The sequence below is a fragment of the Acanthochromis polyacanthus genome, chromosome 9 (genome assembly GCF_021347895.1).
Source record: "Acanthochromis polyacanthus isolate Apoly-LR-REF ecotype Palm Island chromosome 9, KAUST_Apoly_ChrSc, whole genome shotgun sequence".
NCBI classification, from domain to species: Eukaryota; Metazoa; Chordata; class Actinopteri; family Pomacentridae; genus Acanthochromis; species Acanthochromis polyacanthus.
Genome location: NC_067121.1, coordinates 6465572 through 6484010, shown reverse-complemented (window position 1 = coordinate 6484010; position 18439 = coordinate 6465572). Strand labels below are relative to the sequence as shown.

At 40.0% G+C, this 18439-nt stretch overlaps 2 protein-coding genes across 3 annotated transcripts in view; both read left to right on the top strand.

The window, feature by feature from the left end:
• The window catches only part of LOC110969651 (zinc finger protein OZF-like), a 279312-nt gene that overhangs the window by 236816 nt on the left and 24057 nt on the right, over nucleotides 1-18439 (top strand). The window lies entirely within an intron of this gene.
• smg7 (SMG7 nonsense mediated mRNA decay factor) overlaps nucleotides 3291-18439 on the top strand; it is a 30036-nt gene continuing 14887 nt past the window's right edge. For both annotated transcript variants that reach the window (XM_051952995.1, XM_051952994.1), the window contains exons 1-13: nucleotides 3291-3422; nucleotides 5792-5823; nucleotides 9584-9701; nucleotides 9965-10097; nucleotides 10631-10802; nucleotides 11672-11743; nucleotides 12694-12844; nucleotides 13682-13817; nucleotides 14939-15101; nucleotides 16190-16349; nucleotides 17364-17434; nucleotides 17516-17576; nucleotides 17659-17778. In XM_051952995.1, the coding sequence (XP_051808955.1) occupies nucleotides 3397-3422; nucleotides 5792-5823; nucleotides 9584-9701; nucleotides 9965-10097; nucleotides 10631-10802; nucleotides 11672-11743; nucleotides 12694-12844; nucleotides 13682-13817; nucleotides 14939-15101; nucleotides 16190-16349; nucleotides 17364-17434; nucleotides 17516-17576; nucleotides 17659-17778 (1415 nt within the window). In that variant the 5' untranslated portion in view covers nucleotides 3291-3396. The remainder of the gene's footprint in view (nucleotides 3423-5791; nucleotides 5824-9583; nucleotides 9702-9964; nucleotides 10098-10630; nucleotides 10803-11671; nucleotides 11744-12693; nucleotides 12845-13681; nucleotides 13818-14938; nucleotides 15102-16189; nucleotides 16350-17363; nucleotides 17435-17515; nucleotides 17577-17658; nucleotides 17779-18439) is intronic.

Here is an 18439-nt window from a genome sequence, read left to right as displayed (position 1 = left end):
TGTCATCAATTTTCCTCTTGCGGCCACGTCCAGGGAGGTTGGCTACTGTCCCGTGGGTCTTGAACTTCTGAATAATATGAGCCACTGTTGTCACAGGAACTTCAAGCTGTTTAGAGATGGTCTTATAGCCTTTACCTTTAAGATGTTTGTCTATAATTTTTTTCGGATGTCCTGGGACAATTCTCTCCTTCGCTTTCTGTTGTCCATGTTCAGTGTGGTACACACCTTTTCACCAAACAGCAGGGTGACTACTTGTCTCCCTTTAAATAGGCAGACTGACTGATTATGAGTTTGGAAACACCTGTGATGTCAATTAAATGACACACCTGAGTTAATCATGTCACTCTGGTCAAATAGTTTTCAATCTTTTATAGAGGTACCATCATTTTTGTCCAGGCCTGTTTCATTAGTTTGTTTTTTTAAATAATTATGTTAATCAACAATTCAAAAGTAATGGCTGTTTTTGATTATTTAATTTTCAATAAATTTTTATTTATTGTTACTTTTGTGAGTTTCAAGTGATTTCAGTGAGAATTGTGGGTTTTTCCTTCTTTAACTGAGGGGTACCAACAATTTTGTCCACGTGTGTATATATAACACAGTACCCAAACAACTTCATTTGCTAAAAATCTTGGTATCAATAGACACTACATTATCTTGATGTACCCTGAACAGCTCACATGCTAAACTGCAAGGAATCCCTAACATAATAATCATGATCCGTATTTAATATGTGGCATAGTTTCATTCAAAATAACAGTTTGATTATCCACAGGAAAGCTTGGACAAATAAGAAGAAGCACCTTTTGTTAGACCTGTGGGAGGAAAAAACATTTTTTTCAGGACACAGGGTCCACACAAGTGAGAAGCAGCATTCTTGTGAAAAATGTGGAAAAGTTCCACTTAAAGCACTCATCTGAAAGTTCACAGTACACACTGGTGAGAGACCATACCTTTGTATGGCCTACGGAAAAGATTTTTCTTGACGTCTCAATATCTATTAATAATTATTGCTCTGATACCGGATACTCTTGCCAGATTCAGGTTTTAAAAGTGCAGACATTTTTTGCCCTGGCTTTCCAATGTTTGAGGATGATGTTGCATCATCTTTCCTTTTTGACAGATTAATATTTATTGCACATACAACTATATTTTCTTTCCAGTATGAATTTGTAAAATCATTGAACATTCAGTTTTAAATTGCAATTTTCAACAGTGCAATTAACACGTAGCCCATCTCCTCTGCTCAAATCTCCATAAAATTCAAAATGATCATTAAAAAACAACACAATTTTGCATTTGATATGTTGTTTTTGCGGGCTGCATACCGGAGTAGTGGTTAGCACTTTCGCCTTGCAGCAAGAAGATCCCTGGTTCGATTCCCGGGGTGGGCCTGGGATCTTTCTGCATGGAGTTTGCATGTTCTCCCTGTGCATGCGTGGGTTTTCTCCGGGTACTCCGGCTTCCTCCCACAGTCCAAAAATATGCTGAGGTTAATTGGATACTCTAAATTGCCCGAAGGCGTGAATGCGAGTGTGATTGTGTGTCTGTATATGTAGCCCTGTGACAGACTGGTGACCTGTCCAGGGTGTCCCATGCCTTCGCCCAGCTGGGATGGGCTCCAGCGCCCCCCACGGCCCTGGTGAGGATGGAGCGGTGTATGGAGAATGGATGGATGTTGTTTTTGTACTGTTTTCATGTAAACACAGGGTTTAATTGATTTATAAATCATCACATTCTGCTTACATATTGAGACAGCTTCCTAAACATCATCCTCACAGGTTGGAGGCCTTACTCTTGCACAATATGTGGAAGTTTTTTGCACAAAATGAGAACTCACACAGTGTAAGAAATTGCAATACTGAGACATTTGTGCATAAAACAAATAATCTTTTAACCAAGTGTGAAATTACATGTCAAATTTAAAGCACCTTCAGACTGAGTTTCAACAACGATCCTGTTGAGAGATGGGTCAGATAAAACTGATAGTCCATCCTGTTTACAAGCTAAAGAGCTAAATCTTTGTGCTGTCATGGGCACAGTAAACCTGAGAGAGGAGGACAGTCATCAGTTATCACTGTCACTTGTACAAAAAGGCAATGCAGCTCATCTCGGTTTTTGTCTTGTTTTTCCCCAAATGTGTGGTTTGTGTGTCACCTGAACTTTGAAAAGAATGGCACATACAAAATGTCACTTGTGTGTTCTGTTTTATTTCAGGTTGTGTTCTGATTTGTGAGTCTGAAGTGTCTAATTTTCTTTGGTTATATGTGCATTCTGTTGTTGGAGCTGAGAAAAACTCTGCTTTTGTGGTTTTATGTATCTTCTACTTTTTTGTGTCAGGTTGATGTTTACAGAAATTATTTGCATTTAAGTACTTCACATCCAGAATGTCTGTCCTCTGGTGGCCCAGACTGCATCTTAATCCACAACATTTAACTGTCACAGTGGCTGTCGCTCTGAATGTTTCATTATTAGCCCTGGATCTTTTTTTATTATTGTTTTGGTTTGTTTGTTTGTTTGTTTGTTTTATGAAAGTAAGATTTCTTTAACCCCGTTATGTTGCAAGTCAAATTGACCCATTTTAAAGTATTTTTTTCTTTAATATGAAACTTTATAAGTGTAATCAACATATAAAATGAAAATGGTCCATTCTACACATTTGCAAACCCACCCTGAACAAAAGAGGTGTCTCCTGTTAACTTTTCAACTCCATAAAAGGAAAAACATTTAAAATGTAAAGTAAACATTTTTTAAAAATAAATGTTGAGTATAACTCTTGTATTTTATATGCAGATCTTTCCAATGTGCATTTAAAAAGTTTTAACAATTTTTTTTTGATAAATGAGTGACTTGATCTGTGAGAGGTAAAGAACATCATTGCACTGAATATTGACTGAAACATTTAGCAATGGAATTAATAATAAGATATAAATAATGTTTATTTGGACTTTTTGGTTTCTGCTATTTTGTATAATTAAACCTTGCCTGGGGAAATCATGGTTGCTCCTGAGAAATTATTCTGACAGGAGGGTTAAACGGCTTTAGATCTATTCATCAATCATTCAATTATTGTTATTTCTCTTTTCATAAAAGTCTGTATTCTGTTTTTTAATCATTTTTTTACTACATAATTCCATTTGCATTCTTTCATAGTTTTGATGTTTTTAGTATTAATCTACAATGTATAAAAATATTTAAATAAAACCATTGAATGAGAAGGTGTGTCCAGTCTGGTACTGTACATGTATGTCTGTGACAGTCTGTTTCTCCCCCTCTCTCCTCCCCTTCCTCCCCCTTCAGTGAGGCCCTGTGTGGGTCAGACAGGAACAATATGGCGCCGGGAGGAGTGTTAGCCTCTGGACCAGTCGTTGTCTGAAAGACTGGCGATCCGGCAGGATGAACCTCTGCGCCCAATATCTACGGTAAGCTCGGTGCGGTAACCTCCGTCCGTGGCCCCGGCGGTACCGGCTCGCATCGGAACGGGCGTTTTCACCCGGCAGGTAGATTGTTTTGTTCGGCTGCTAGCGCTGGAGCTAGCTGTTGTGGGGACCACCCCCTTAGCCTATGTGTTGGCGCTAGCTAGCTCCATATATCAACAAACAATCGATGCCTCCTCCTTAAACACGCACGGAGCCAGACATGAGGGATATTTACTGAAGGTCTGAGTAGCCACAGGCTGCTTCCATGTTTGTTGTGTAGTTTAAGGTCAACACGGTGTTTACCCGCGTTTCCCTCTGTGTTATTGCTAGTTAGCTTTAGCTTGCTAGCGCCTCGTCTTTCTGCGTATGTCAGGCTAGCATCGAGGCTGCTACATATTCCATACATGTGATCCTGGCTCATTAACAACCAACAGCCCTGCTTCAGCTTTAATCGCAGCTCGCACAGAAAGTGTGTTTAGCTGTTTAGCTCGGCGTAGAGGTGTCGATTAGCACTGTCAGACGTGGTTTGTGGCCACAGTTGATTGTTTGTGTGGGTAGATTTGTGGACTCAAGAAGTAGTCCGAGCCCGATATCACCTCTGTCGACATTTGATACGAGCTGCTAAATGTTTAAATGAAGCCACACGGCAGAAAGGAGAGCGACAGCAGCATCACTGTCAGGTGCGTAGCTAGCTGTTAGCTTTGTCAGTCATCTCAGGATTGTCAGGAATGAGGAAGTGCTGTGTGTATTGTGTTTAGGTGCTTCAGGTGTCAACGCCGTGTGTCAGGTGCGTCTTTAGGATCTTGACACACTGCGAGTTAAATCCAGAAATTTTTAGGTTTAAACTGATAACTGCACCACTTCAGTCAGAGTAAAATGAACACTGTGCTGTAGGTAAACTAAGGTCATCCCACTGCCTTTCTATGATTACTCTATTGCTGGATTACACATGTGAAAAATATATCACAATGGAATGATTCATTTCACTAAATAGGGCTGCCATTAGTGGCTGATTTTCTATTGATTAATCAATGAGCAAATTACTGATTAATCAATTAAAACAAACATTTAAGTTGCTTTCATTTTTGTAAACTGCGTGTTGTTATATTCTGTGGCACACTGTGGAATATATTAGCAAAAAATGACATAAGTTGCGAAACTGTAGAAATCTCTGATGTGATAAAATCAAGTATAAAAGAGTGTGTATTTAAGTGAGTGGTGAAACTACAAAAGAAAAAGTTCCTTCTGTATATTGAACAAAATGCAACATGGACATGGTGGATATTTTTAAGGAACTGTTTATGTCCTCGTTGAATAATTTCTGTTTTACTTTGGAGGTAGTTTGAGATGCTCTGCAAATATGGCCGATTTGGCAGCACATCCATTGTCTGTAGCTTCTGTGTGTGATGAGTTTGTCAGACGATGTTGCAATGATGAAGTCAGGATTTTTAGCAATGCAGAGCAGCAGTTTGGGTAACACATAGTCTTTATAAGCTGTGTTTTAGTTGCTGTTTCCTGCTCGTTCCGTTGTCTGACAGTGGACTCGGAGGAATATTTAAATTAAGCAGATTTATTTGGAGTTCAGATGCACTGAAATTGAGTTTATGTGAGCACAGAGAGCAGGAGAGAAACAGAAGTGCTTTGGCGTTTGTTTGTGTTTTCCTCAGGAGAACAATACTTTATGAGACGATTTTATTGCTGGATGTTAATTGTTTTTTTGTCCATGCTACACATTTATATCACAGGGAGGGTGCCCTGAGGTTTACATGACTGTATGTGTAAAGGTGCACATTTGGAAATGCTAGTTTTCATACATTTTTTTAATCACAATTGAAAGGTGGAGAAGAAGAGAAGAAAAACTCATAATGCAACACCCCAAATCTGATCAAATCTGTCGACTGGTATTGCAGACAAATACCACAAAGCTGCTGTTCATACACTAAAGATAACTTATCTAACTACAGCAGCTGATAGTAGAATAATAAAATGCATGCTTATCGTTATTCTGCTACCTGTTGCCACATTTTGTTAGTAATGATTAGAGAAGTTACATTTGATATTTATGTGGAAGCATCCATATTGTGAGGCTGAAAACCTCTGGGTAACTTGGCATGAGAGAAAAATACTGAGAATTTAGGAAACTGCTCAGACGTTTACAAACCGTAAAATGATTTCCCAACGTTTTTGATCATCTAAATCATATAATTTGTGAGAGCTTTATCACATGATTGGGATAACATGAATAGATCCAGAGGTGTGTTTTTTTTTTTTTTTTTTTTTTTTGGTGCTCTCACTGAGGAAAATTAAACAGATTGTGATTGTGTGTCTGGTGGTTCTGTCTAACCTCCTCTTCTCTGTTTGCATCCGAGCAGACAGGCAGAGGCCCTGAAGGCGGACATGACAGGTAAGTTTTCTCCATCACTTCAAGCCTTTTCCTCGGTGAATGAACAGTCTGTATCTGCACACTGTGATCATACTGGGCTGCTTTGCTGTTCTCAAGCAGGCAAATGTTGTGGCCTGAGTCGAGAGCTGTACGTGACAGAATCGGAGTTTGTGCTTCTTTACAGTTGAGTCACAGGGCTGAGCATTAGATTTTAACAAATGATGACCTTCCAAACCAGCGATGCAGAATCTGTCGTTTCAGCACCGACGTTGCGATGTGTGCAATGCTCTCAAACGCATCGTTATCCCACTTTTTTAGATTTCATGATTCTTGGATTGAGATTTTTAAAAATGTTTGTTTAAAACAGCTGTCCCCAACCTTTCTTGCGCCACGGATCGGTTTAATGTCAGACAATCCATTCACGGACCGGCTTTTAAGGTGTGGCGGACAAATAGAACAAAATAAAATGATACCACCGGCTAGGGTGACCATACGTCCTCTTTTGCCCGGACATGTCCTCTTTTGAGACGCTGTCCGGTTGGCGTTTATAAAGTCCTTCAAATATCCGGGTTTCTGATCTTGCCTAGCTCGAGCGCGTCACAGACCAGTGTATTTATCATTCACGTTGAATGGATCCTTTGGAAACACGCTCTGAGAGGCGGAGTTTGAGCCGAACCCCGGAACGTGTATTAATCATTCACAAATCAGTACAGAGGCGCTCCACACTCACTCATTCGCAGGCTGACAGGCAGGTAGGCACACTGCGAGAGAACACTCGAACAGAAAGAAAAAGCAGAAACGCAAATGTCATTTCACTGATGAAATGCGAAAAAAGTACATCAGTGAGTCACAGACAGACCTGGAGGAGAGAATTAATTTTAATTTAAAAAAATAAAACATCGTTCAGAATCAGATAATACATAATACGGAAATAATGTAAGTTTTTTCTGTGCGGCCCGGTACCAATTGACCCACGGACCGGTACCGGTCCACGGTCCGGGGTTTGGGGACCACTGGTTTAAAAGACGTAAAGATTGTTGACATGTATGCTCCACATGTACAGATTTAGTTGCAAAAAGAGCTGTATGGAATTACCTCAGCTACAGAAAGAATAATGTTGGCCAAAGACAGTTACTCTGTCAAAAGTGTCTTGTGATTGTTGTCGCAACAAAACTAATGTGTTTGATTGATCTGTATGAAGAGTGCAAAGCCAGGTGTGAGGGCCATTCAATGCAAAAAGCTCTATATGCTGTTTTGGAGCCATGTTGCATTTATTTTATTGATCCAGTCAGTTTTATTTTATGCTGTCTCTCTGTGTAAACACTACCTGAAGTTCAGCTGAAAACTCTGAATTTTTGTCACATGACTGTCGGTCACAGCTGAGTGAGTTATGGCTTTTGAGTTGCACTGAGAGGTGCAGAGTTTCTTGTTTTTGTACGGCATTTGGTGAAATAACACCCGTTATTTTTGGAAAATCCTTAGATGTAGAATAAAGTTACTCTGATGGAACTGCACAGCAAAAACACGATGGTTTCAGTTACAGTTGGAAAGTTGAACATCAGAATGAGAGCAGAATCGGCTTTATTGTCCAAGTTTGTGTAAACATGCAAATAATTTGGTGTTTTCTGGGCTCTCAAAATACTAAAGCACAACATGTTAAAGAAGGAAAGGGAGTTTGCAGCTATAGATGTGTGTAGAGGAGCACATTTAAGTCTTTGATGCACAGCATGAGTCAAAAGTGCCCCAAATCCAATGGAAAATGGGGATCTCCTGACCCATGCTGTGCATCAAAGAGTTAAATTAAACCAAAGCTTAATGAAAAATACAATTACTACCTTTAAACATGGATTTATATACTTGAGGTAGGTGGATGATATTGTAGTGGAACAGAGAGCAGCATTGCTAGGATGAAATATAAACCGGTGTGCTGTATGCAGTGGCTCAGAGATGAAGTTCAAAAGGCGTTGTTCCCTTCATTAAACTGATTTAAATATCCATCAGACTGGTGGCCTGTGGCTCTGCACTCTGATTATGATGATTGGTTCTGTTTTTTTATTAGAGTTTATGGCTGATAAATGTTGTCATTTTGTCAGTGTCATTAAAGAAAACGTGTTTGAAGGCCGCCGGCTGGTTTTGGGGTTCAGAGGAGAAACTCTTAATCTGGAGCTTAGCTTCTCGTTTTCCGTCATCTCTTGTCATTCAGTGCACAGTGCAGTCGTGCAGTCTTCACAGCTTCAAAACTAAGCGATGTTCGTGTATTTATATGCTTGGTTTTATCGTCTACATTAGAGCTGTGGGACTTTACACGCTAAGCAGTTGAGCAGAAAAATTCCAGCATTCTGTTTAATCAATTTCTACATTTTATTTTACAAGCAGCAGCACTGACAGTTGCTGTTCTCAGCTTCTCACAGTGAAGAATTCCTGCTTTTCTCATTTTTTATTTCACAAACCGAGACTCTATTGGACCGTTTTATTGACAAAACTACTGATGGAGGAACAGATGTGAATTTGTATTTAAAACAGTCATTATTTGGAGCTTTAGTCGGCATAGAAAGACTTTTAAAACATGAGCTCTGATGTTCTTTTGTCTCAGATTATAACCATCACTAAATTATTGGTGCTAATTCGTGCATGCATTCACAATGCAAAGCAGTCTGGTTTTACAGCAGACCAGCGGATTGATTTGTATTCCTACAGACTGTGCTGTTTCAGATTCAGATCCACCGCTTGCTTCGCCTATTTTTACCATCCGGATTGATTTTTAGAAGAGAGCAGCAGCTTCTCGTGATGCCTGGATGCCTGCCAGTTTGTCTGACTCCGCTGAGCCTGAGCACTGTGATGGTTTTTATTGTGATGTGGACTTTTTCTTTTTTCCTCTTTATCTGTTTGACTGTCTGACGCATCAGATTTTAAAAGGATCCTCGGTCTGAACATAGACGGAAATGTTGGACACAATTACTGGAGCAGCTGCTTTGATTACTTTGATCTTTCCTCATTTGCAAGTTCTGAAAAACTACAAGTCAGAGATGCATTTTTTTTGTCTGGAGTAGGGCACAGTTAAAATTAATAAATAATGATTATTCTCAGCGCAGTTTAACCTGTCGATTCTGTTCGATATTGCTTCATCTGTGAATGGTTAAAAATGTCAATCAGTGTTTTGTAAAGCCTAATATGACGTTTTATCCCCAACCCAAAGATATTCATTTTAATTCAGAAACTGCAATCAAAGAATTTGGACTTTTTAAAAAAAAAAAAAAAAAAAAAACATGAAGGTGCTAAAAATTCTTTACTCTTCTATGCACACCTGGAGCCTGCATGTCCACAACCTTTAATCCAGTTTTTAAAAACTATCTAAGAACCCCTAAGTTAAAATAAATGATGTTCTAGCTGACAGACTTTTCCTGCAGATTGGTCATTTGTGCAAGCTGTTCTTTTGCATCAAACAGCCACAAAATTGAAGCATGAGGTCTTTGAGTTAAGTAGCTTTTCTTCACATCGCAGTGACAGTGTTGAAACAATATATCGACCAATGTTTCAGATGATTTCTAATGAGGTTTCTTAATTGCAGAAGTTTTTGTTTCACTCAAAATCTGTGCAGAAGATGCAGAGGAACTTTACCTAAAACATTATGTTTTACATCAGGAGCTGTCTGATCAAAGATGCGCGACAGTCTGACTTTGACTCGATATTTTTGTCAGCCTAAAATGCACCACGCTTCATTATCGCACATCTACGTGGTTTTATCAGACTGATTTGTGTATGTTTACTCAACTGTGTTCAGATTCGAAGCTAGGGGCGGCAGAGGTGTGGACGTCTCGGCAGGCCCTGCAGGACCTTTACCAGAAGATGCTGGTGACAGACCTGGAGTACGCTCTGGACAAGAAGGTGGAGCAAGACCTGTAAGCAGCTCGACCTGGACTCCGCAACACACCACATATGCTGTGCCTTTATTTAGAGTGACATTTTTTGACATGCAACTTTCAGGCCCATATGTAGTGAGTTTTTTTTTCCCCCAGTGTTTGGAATTGTTTTGCAGTCTTCACATACAGGTTGGATTCCTTGTGGAGTTTATTTTGTTGACAGTTGCAGTCCTGTTCTGTCTTTTCTTTTGAGCTCTGCCCAGTGTCGTTTGGTGCTGATGCTGCTTTCTGTTTACCTGCAGGTGGAACCATGCTTTTAAGAACCAGATCACCACGCTGCAGAGTCAGGCCAAGAACCGAGCCAACCCCAACCGCAGCGAGGTCCAGGCCAACCTGTCGCTGTTTCTGGAGGCTGCCAGCGGCTTCTACACGCAGGTCGGTTTCAGGAGGATCGGGTTCAGAGCCGACTCTGGGGTTTGGTTACTGTCATGGATGCTTACGTTAAAGGTTAAAAAAAAAAAGTGTGTCCAGATTCTGAAAAGCTTGATCCTTGGTACTGCTTCAGGCTGTCTGTTTTTTTATTTTTTATTTTTTCTCAGCTCATTTCCTTGAGTCATTTTTCCTTTAACACTGACTAAAACCTCTCCCATCAATTCATCTAACCAGGACAGATCCTGTTGAATGTGTGTAGAAATGCTAAAATCCTCAACACACACAATGATGTAATTCATTGTAAGCAAAATTTTATGATAAAACTTATTTCAAAATTATGAATTAAATAACCCGATAGGAATAGGAAGTCATCACACTGAAATACATCCCCTGTCAAAAGTTTTAGGACACTTTCTCATTCAAGTAAAGTAGAACCTGTCCTACAACTTTTGACAGGGGGTGTACACACAAACCTATTATAACACTGCAAAATCTGACTGTAGCTGTCGTTCTGTTGTCTCCTGCTGCGTTTTCAGTTACTGCAGGAGCTGTGCACTGTGTTCAACGTGGACCTGCCGTGTCGCGTCAAGTCCTCCCAGCTCGGCATCATCAGCAATAAGCAGAGCAGCACCAGCGCCATCGTCACCCCGCAGCCCAGCTCCTGCTCCTACATCTGCCAGCACTGCCTCGTCCATCTCGGAGACATAGGTGAGAAAACCGCAATTATCACCACCGATCCATCCGCCCGTTAGCTTTCTCAGGTGATCGATGAGTCGATGATGTCCGTTTCTTAGTGCTCGAGTTTAACTGTTCTGTAACTGTAAGGTAACTAAATGTTTTTAATATGTTAATCCATCCATTGATATCCCATCAGTTCATGTCGATTCATGTACAGCGGGGGATTACTTATAGAAAACCTGTTGAAATGGGATGCCAATGTTAATGAACTCTCGTGCCTTATTAATCACAGCAAGTCGTTTTCTTTGACCCAGTGAAAACTTACTAGATTATATGTATGTGTGGTGGTTTTTGTATGTCGTTCGTTTGCAGAAACTAAGGATGTTCATAATGGCTGATTTCACTGTAGACTGAACCAAAAAGTTTAATGTGAAGAAAGCAGAGTTTAATCCAAAAGTTAAACTTTGTGCAGAATCATTCTGTGAGCATTTTAACCCTCAGAAATCCCAAAGTTGTGTTATTAGGAAAAAAAACTTTGAGCCAGGCACTGTACATCTTCAACTTTCTGACAGTACCTGAATGTATCGTCAGTGACACGTGCCTCTGACAGGAACGTAACCAGATTTAAGCATAATATTGTGATATTTAGTGGAGAGTTTGCATTGGGTTCTTTACATCTGATGAGTCAAACTAATGGAGAAAATAATAATTCACATTTTCTCTTTCTTTTTTGTTTTTTACGTGATGATTATATAGAAACAGTTACGTTACCAGATATACTGTGTGTACTAATTACTAACAAGACACTTCCAAGAAAGCAAATATACCATTCTAATAATAGACTAAATCGTCATGGGTCAGAAATTCTTCCCCTAATTTTATCCACATTTCTGTTTCAGCACGTTATCGTAACCAGACCAGCCAGGCAGAGTCTTACTACCGACACGCAGCTCAGCTGGTTCCGTCAAACGGTGAGTCTGAGGGATTTTTTTCGTCTGTCAGGTGTTGCTTTTTGATGGTTTTTGCATTTGAACTAGTTTCTCTCCTCTGTCCAGACTGTGTGTTAAGTTACGCATCATGGACATCTGTCAGATTTTTAAAAATTATAATTGTCAAATTCATCCATCCATGAATATTCTTTCAGACATGGATGGACTGTTTGATAATGATTAAAGTGGGACCTTCAGACTGAAGAATTCCTTCTGTTCTGTGGCCGTTTTCAGTTGCTTTGGGATGAGAATAAGCTTCTGAAATGATTTCCTTAATGTCTAGTGGGCCACATTTACACTCATTAGCTAATTATTCTTTAAATTAACGGCATACAGGGGATGTTTTTGCAAATAAAACCATTTTTAACCACTGATACTTGATGTTTGCGGCTAAGTCTTGAAAGATAAAGTGAACACCAAACCATTCAGTTATTAAACAGCAAGAAATAATGACTTAATTAACATTTTCTCTTTGATGACTGGACCAACAAAATCTGAAACAAACTACTTCCACAGTAAATAACCTGTAACAGACAGAGAGGCAGCATTACAACCAAACCAGCATATTTGTGAATTAATTTATTTTAATCATAGATTTAAAAAAAACAATTGTACTGATAAAAGTGAAAATGCTGAATATCAGGTCTGATGGTCGATTGCTTTAACAGGGCGAACGAGAATACATCAAAACAAGACTTTGCACTCTAATATGAACATTTAAAAATCACTTTCATCACATATAAATCAATTCCTCTCATTGCTATTTGACCAAATACATTAAGACAGCAGCAGTAACATGAACGGTCTCTCCTCCCTTACCTTCCACTCTACATGACATGAGCGCCTCATCCGATTACATCAGGTTTTTATCAGCGGCCATGCTTGTAGTTTCTTGCTCTGAACGTCTCGTGCTGCCCCTCTGTCTCCTGCAGGTCAACCCTACAACCAACTGGCCATCTTAGCCTCCTCTAAAGGAGACCACCTCACCACCATCTTCTACTACTGCCGCAGCATCGCAGTCAAGTTCCCCTTCCCAGCAGCCTCCACCAACCTGCAGAAGGCTCTGTCCAAGGCTCTGGAGAGGTAACGGCACACAGCTTAAACGCACCACTTCCACTGCAATATAACGTCTGGCACTTTTATAGAAGCAGCACAACAGTTGTTAGGAGGAGGGAGAACTCAGAAATCTTCTTCAAAAGTCTACTGTGCAGGAGGACAAAGTTATAATACCAAGCATCAGAAAAAATGATTATTTACAATACAGAAATTGAACAAGTCAGGAATCAACATGTCCATTTTTTCCTAGAGGCCACAGGTGTTAGCGAAACAGAAAATGCTGCTGATATTTAACTCCTTGATTTTCTACACACCTCTACACATTATTTGTAGGAAGACGTTCCACCATGCTGAATACATGTAACTTGATCCTGTGGTCAACGTTTTTGAGCCGTGCTGCATTTAAGTTGCTGATCCAGCATGTTTTACTTTGATCTCAGTCTCTCTTGTCGTCTCCTTCCTGCTCTGTGTGAACACCGCCTGCAGCAAACTGTTTATTTTTAATGAGTTTGTGAATGAGACATGCAGAATATAGTGATTCTGATTAAGTATCACGATTTTAAGTTTAGATTTGTTTAGTTTTCAGACTATATCTAAATCTAATGCTTCTTCCTGTTTTGGCTGGTTTGATTTGAGTGATTTTACAAAGACGGCGCCTTTCAAACCCACTGATGAGTTTTATGAGTTCAAGCCAAAGGAAAGATTTCAGTTTGAATTGCAGGAATTTCTAACAATCACCTTACTTTCTTTTGACAGCTAACTATTGAAGCGTTTTGTCTGTAATTCAAGACCCTTTTGAAATACAAAAGCCCTTTGACTCTGATCTTTTCTCATTTCCTTTGCCGTTTCTCTGTGTTTCTGCAGTCGTGATGAGGTGAAAACCAAGTGGAGCGTGTCCGATTTCATCAAGGCCTTCATCAAGTTTCATGGTCACGTTTACCTGAGTAAGAGTCTGGACAAGCTGGATGCTCTGAGGGAGAAACTGGAGGAGCAGTTTCAGGTACAACAAAGAGACCACGTCCACAGTTTAGCGTTCTGCCTGTTTTTAATGCGTGCACCATGATGTGGTAGATCAGTTTGGACAACGTTAACCAGACACACCGTCTGAGAAGCCGTCTTTGTTTGAAAAGGGCAAGCGCTTTCAGAAAATCTTAGGCCGGCAATTACCATCTCGTACGTATCACTAGCTAACGTCAGCCAGTCAGTTCAATGAAAACGTCTTTTCCATCGGCGACACCCTTAGAAGAAGTTATTTATAGTTGTGATATAACGGATGCTATAGCAGTTTCTGCAGCCGCTTTAGGAACCGTTCATGTAGAATCTCCTTCAGGGGAGAAGAAAGTCCAGGGTAGGTACTTCTTCTTTATGAACTAACATTTCTGTTTAAACTTGAGAGGGTATCAAGCATTCTTTCAATCTTCTTCTTTTTGAAGTGTCTGTTGCTAACATAACAAACCTCCACTGGACTTTTGTCTGGTTACTGAGAGGTCCCGAGCCTGATCTGGCAATTTGTACCTGACTTTTATCAGCAAGAACCTAGACTCAAGCCTTTCTTTATGTTTGTTGTTGCACACTTTATTTATTACATGTGTGCTGACTGGAGGTCATTAAGCCTTACAGAAGACACTTATCACGGTGCTACTTCTCCAGCTAAGCCCCCTCAATAGTCTCTGCTTACAACCTGCTTTCTCTGGTTGATTAAAAAGAAAGGTGCCAGATGCTACAGCTAATCTACAAAAGTTAAAGTGCATGTTTTGTTGGAAAATTGTAGTGTTTTTGGGAAGATACTGAATATTACATAACTTCGTTCAGATCCGGGGCAAATAAACAATTTGATCAGAAGAATCCATATCAGTAACGTTCAACTGTCACTGTTTTGGAGCACTCAAAGTTAATGTTGTAATTGAGGCTGTCGGATCCAACACCACAATGGAAACAAAAAGGCTGAAAAGATAAGGGGGCTATTAACGTAAACAATGGCACTTCCTCATGCCTGCCCCGAGGTCCTGCAGAGTGGAAAGCCGCTCATAGATTCTCTTCAAATCTCATGAGAGTCCAGCTGCCTCACAAGGCAATGACAGCAAGGTTCATGCCTCATACTGTGTGTGTTTGTGTGTGCAGAGGCTGATTCTGCAGAAAGCCTTCAGCTCTCAGCAGCTGGTCCACATCACTGTCATCAACCTGTTCGAGCTCCACCACCTCCGAGACCTGACAGCCGACGGCAGCGAGCAGAGCTACAGCAGCGAGCAGCAGATCAGCTGGTTCCAGCTGCTCGGCCTCTTCAGTAAGAACCGTCAGCACGCTGTCAACACTGACGCTCACACGAGACGTGAATACACAACAGCTGCTGCTTTTTCGTTACAGTGACGTTTGTGTCGTTCAGGCATTGTGATTTTTGTGGTCTGACATGGAAGTGAAAGCAGAGCTGTTTATTTAACTTCAAAAGTGCAATAATGTGTAAATAATGATAATTATGATATTGATCTAAATAACCCTGTTCATCATGTTGGCCATAATCATACAGCTCTGGTTAGTTTTATTCAAATATTTAAGCTACAGGAAGAAATGAGTTTGACAGAAGCAAGGACATCCATTCAAAAACAATATTTCCAGTGCCTTTACCAGCACCATGTGAGCTTTTATAAAAATGTTTTTTATGCAGATGTACTTCCCTCAGTCACTCTGGAATTATTACCAAATATTGTTATTATAATATTTAAAAAAAATCTAATTAGACTGGATCCAAAGTGACCTATCAGTCTGTTACCATGTTCCATCAGCATAAAATAACAAATCAAACATGTACAAATCTTTTCAAAACCCTGTCTGAGCATACTGTGAACACTGAAGTACCAGAAATGCATCCTTTGTAATTCAATATATTCTAAACAATTGACTAACTCGGAGAAGGAAAAAGAACAGGAATAATTTCTTTCTTCATAGGAATAACATGCAAATCTTGAGGTGATGATGGTTGAATTCCGACTGCATCAGTTCTGTCAGTGTCACTAGATGGCGCTCTGTGTCCACGGTAGAAACGAGTCATTCAAAACCAGCATCTGAATGACTCAGAGATGCAGTTTTTGTTATCTGACACAGAATGCTTTTCACTGAGTGTGTTAAACTTAATTAAAAATAAGAATACTTGAGTTATTTTGTTGTGATTCATACATGTACTAAAGGAGTGGAGCAGATGTGCTTGTAAAAGGGAGAACAGTGTCCAACTATTAGAGAATTATTGAGATTTGACTCCTGGATGAGGATAACGGTACCATTAATATGTCAGGAGTGCCTTTAGTCGGGATGGGCGGTCATTGCTTTACAGGAAGAGTCTCATTTTCATACTGTCTGACGTGACTTTGATCTCCTCAGTGTCCTTCCTCGGTGTGATGTGCAGCCGTGTTCTCCTCAACAAGAACCGGGGCGAGGAGATCATGGGGGAGTGTCCTCTGCCGGCCATCAAAGTGTCTCTGGACTGGCTCAAACTGAGGCCCAGCGTCTTCCATGAGGCCGCCGTCGACAAGAGGCAGTAGTAAGTCCGCCGTCTTTCCCTGTTTTTATTAAACCTCTGGATGCTTGCGGCTCCTGTAACATTTTTATTCTCATTATTCACTGCAACATGAAGTCATGCACATGTGTGGAAAAACGGAACAGCCATGAATATGAGGAGAGAGAAATGTCCACTGTGCAGGATGACACGGTTATAATGCCAAAGATCGTATATTTTAATTACTTACAAAAAATGATAACACTCCTAATAAAAACGAAGAGCATTTATCCAAGTGCCCATTCATGTTCCTAAAACTTGGAGAGAAAAAAATAGCTATAAGTAGTATAGATCTTTTGCTAATCATGTTTTTGATACGTTTCCTCCCTGCTCTGTGGAAGCTCTGCCTGCAGCTCACCTGACTTTTTGTCACATTGTTGCTTCTCAGTTGTACTAAAGAGCACAGACTTTTTTTAACATGATCACCAAACACTTAGATTTTTGGAGTTTTTAAAAAAAATGGTCCATATAACGTAATTTTGATCCAATGTTATAATTTTAAAGTTAGATTTTCCAAAACGAACCGTCAGATAATCATCCTCATTGTCAAGTGTAGCATTTCTGTGCTATAAATCAGTTTACTTTCAGTTCACTTTCTGTTTCTTCTTATTTAGTTTACAGTTTACATTTTCCACTCATGTTATTTTATATCTTTCAGACAATATTCATTGACATCCACTTAGACACTTTGCGTTTTGTACTTTGTGTTCTATTTAATTACGAACCTCTTCACTAACTATTGTTCTTTCTACTCTGGCAAAATCGTTCCCTCTGGGATGAATAAAATTGATTTTATCTTATAATTAAATATCTAATGATTCTTTCTATTTTTACAAATTCTGGTTCTGTTAAATGGTTTTAGTTTGGTGAATTTCAGGAGATAAAAGCCATTTCACTTTTTTAGATTCAGGCAATTAACTGGAAGTCGGAGAATATTTTACTCGCCAGCAGTTGGATGATTTGTGTACTCAAACTTTGCCTCCTCCTCATCTCTCTCAGCATCTGGCCCTGGCTGGTGTCCATCCTGAACAGTTTCCAGCCCAAGGAGGACGACGTGTCCTGTTCCTCAGGTAGGACACCAACAGTTACTGAGCTGATGCGACACCACAGTCATTTCCTTGTAGCTGAAGGTGTGTTTGTTTTCTCTCCAGTGATGCCCCTGCCGGAGGAGTTTGAGCTCCAGGGTTTCTTGGCTCTCCGGCCTGCTCTGAGGTACCGCCTCGCCTCCATCACTCAGTAATAGGATGAACGTTTGAATGTTCCAAAGATGTTCTGACGTCTGTCGTTGTTTCAGGTGTCTGGACTTCACCAAAGGACATCAGGGTATCCTGGTGGACAGGGACGGCCTGCCGGTGCACACCCGACACCAGAGACTCATCAGTCTGGGAAAATGGGTGGCCGACAACCAGCCGGGGTGAGTGTTTGTCCAGTCTGACACCATGTCAGTCAAAAGGTCATCACTGACCAACTTCAGATTGGGGGTGATATTCTGTAAACATTCAGCACTGATTTGAAAAACTCTTTTTCATCCAGTCTGATACGCTTATTTATTTGTCCACTCCTGCCTCCTGGTAAATGGTAGCTTATCTGGATCATAATCAGATTAGCTGTGTCTCTGCAGACAGTTTTCAGTGAGCCTGCTTAGAAGTGCTGCAGGTAAGATAAGTTGCTGCTGAGTTTTAGAAGAAGCTTTAAGCAGCGAGATCTCTCCGTTGGATTGCTGTTGGAATGTTGTAAAAGAAACACACTTTTTTAGCTAAATTATTTAGATTTTTCATGAACATTTTCAGACACATTAGGACAAAGAAGTGATAAAAGTTAAATTACGCCCACAGGTGAACACTACATAGTTCAGATATTTAATTGTTCATATTTTTGCAACTTCTACAGACTCTGCTCATCAGCTCTATAAAGATGTTTCATAGTGTATAATGTTTACATAATATTTCTTGATCTATCTTTAAATGGTATTAATGAGAAGAATCATATTCAGAAGCATCGTAAGAATAGCCTTTTTGTTTGGCACTTTTCAAAGTGGGACAGTTTTTTACAATTTAACAGTTATACTAATTTAG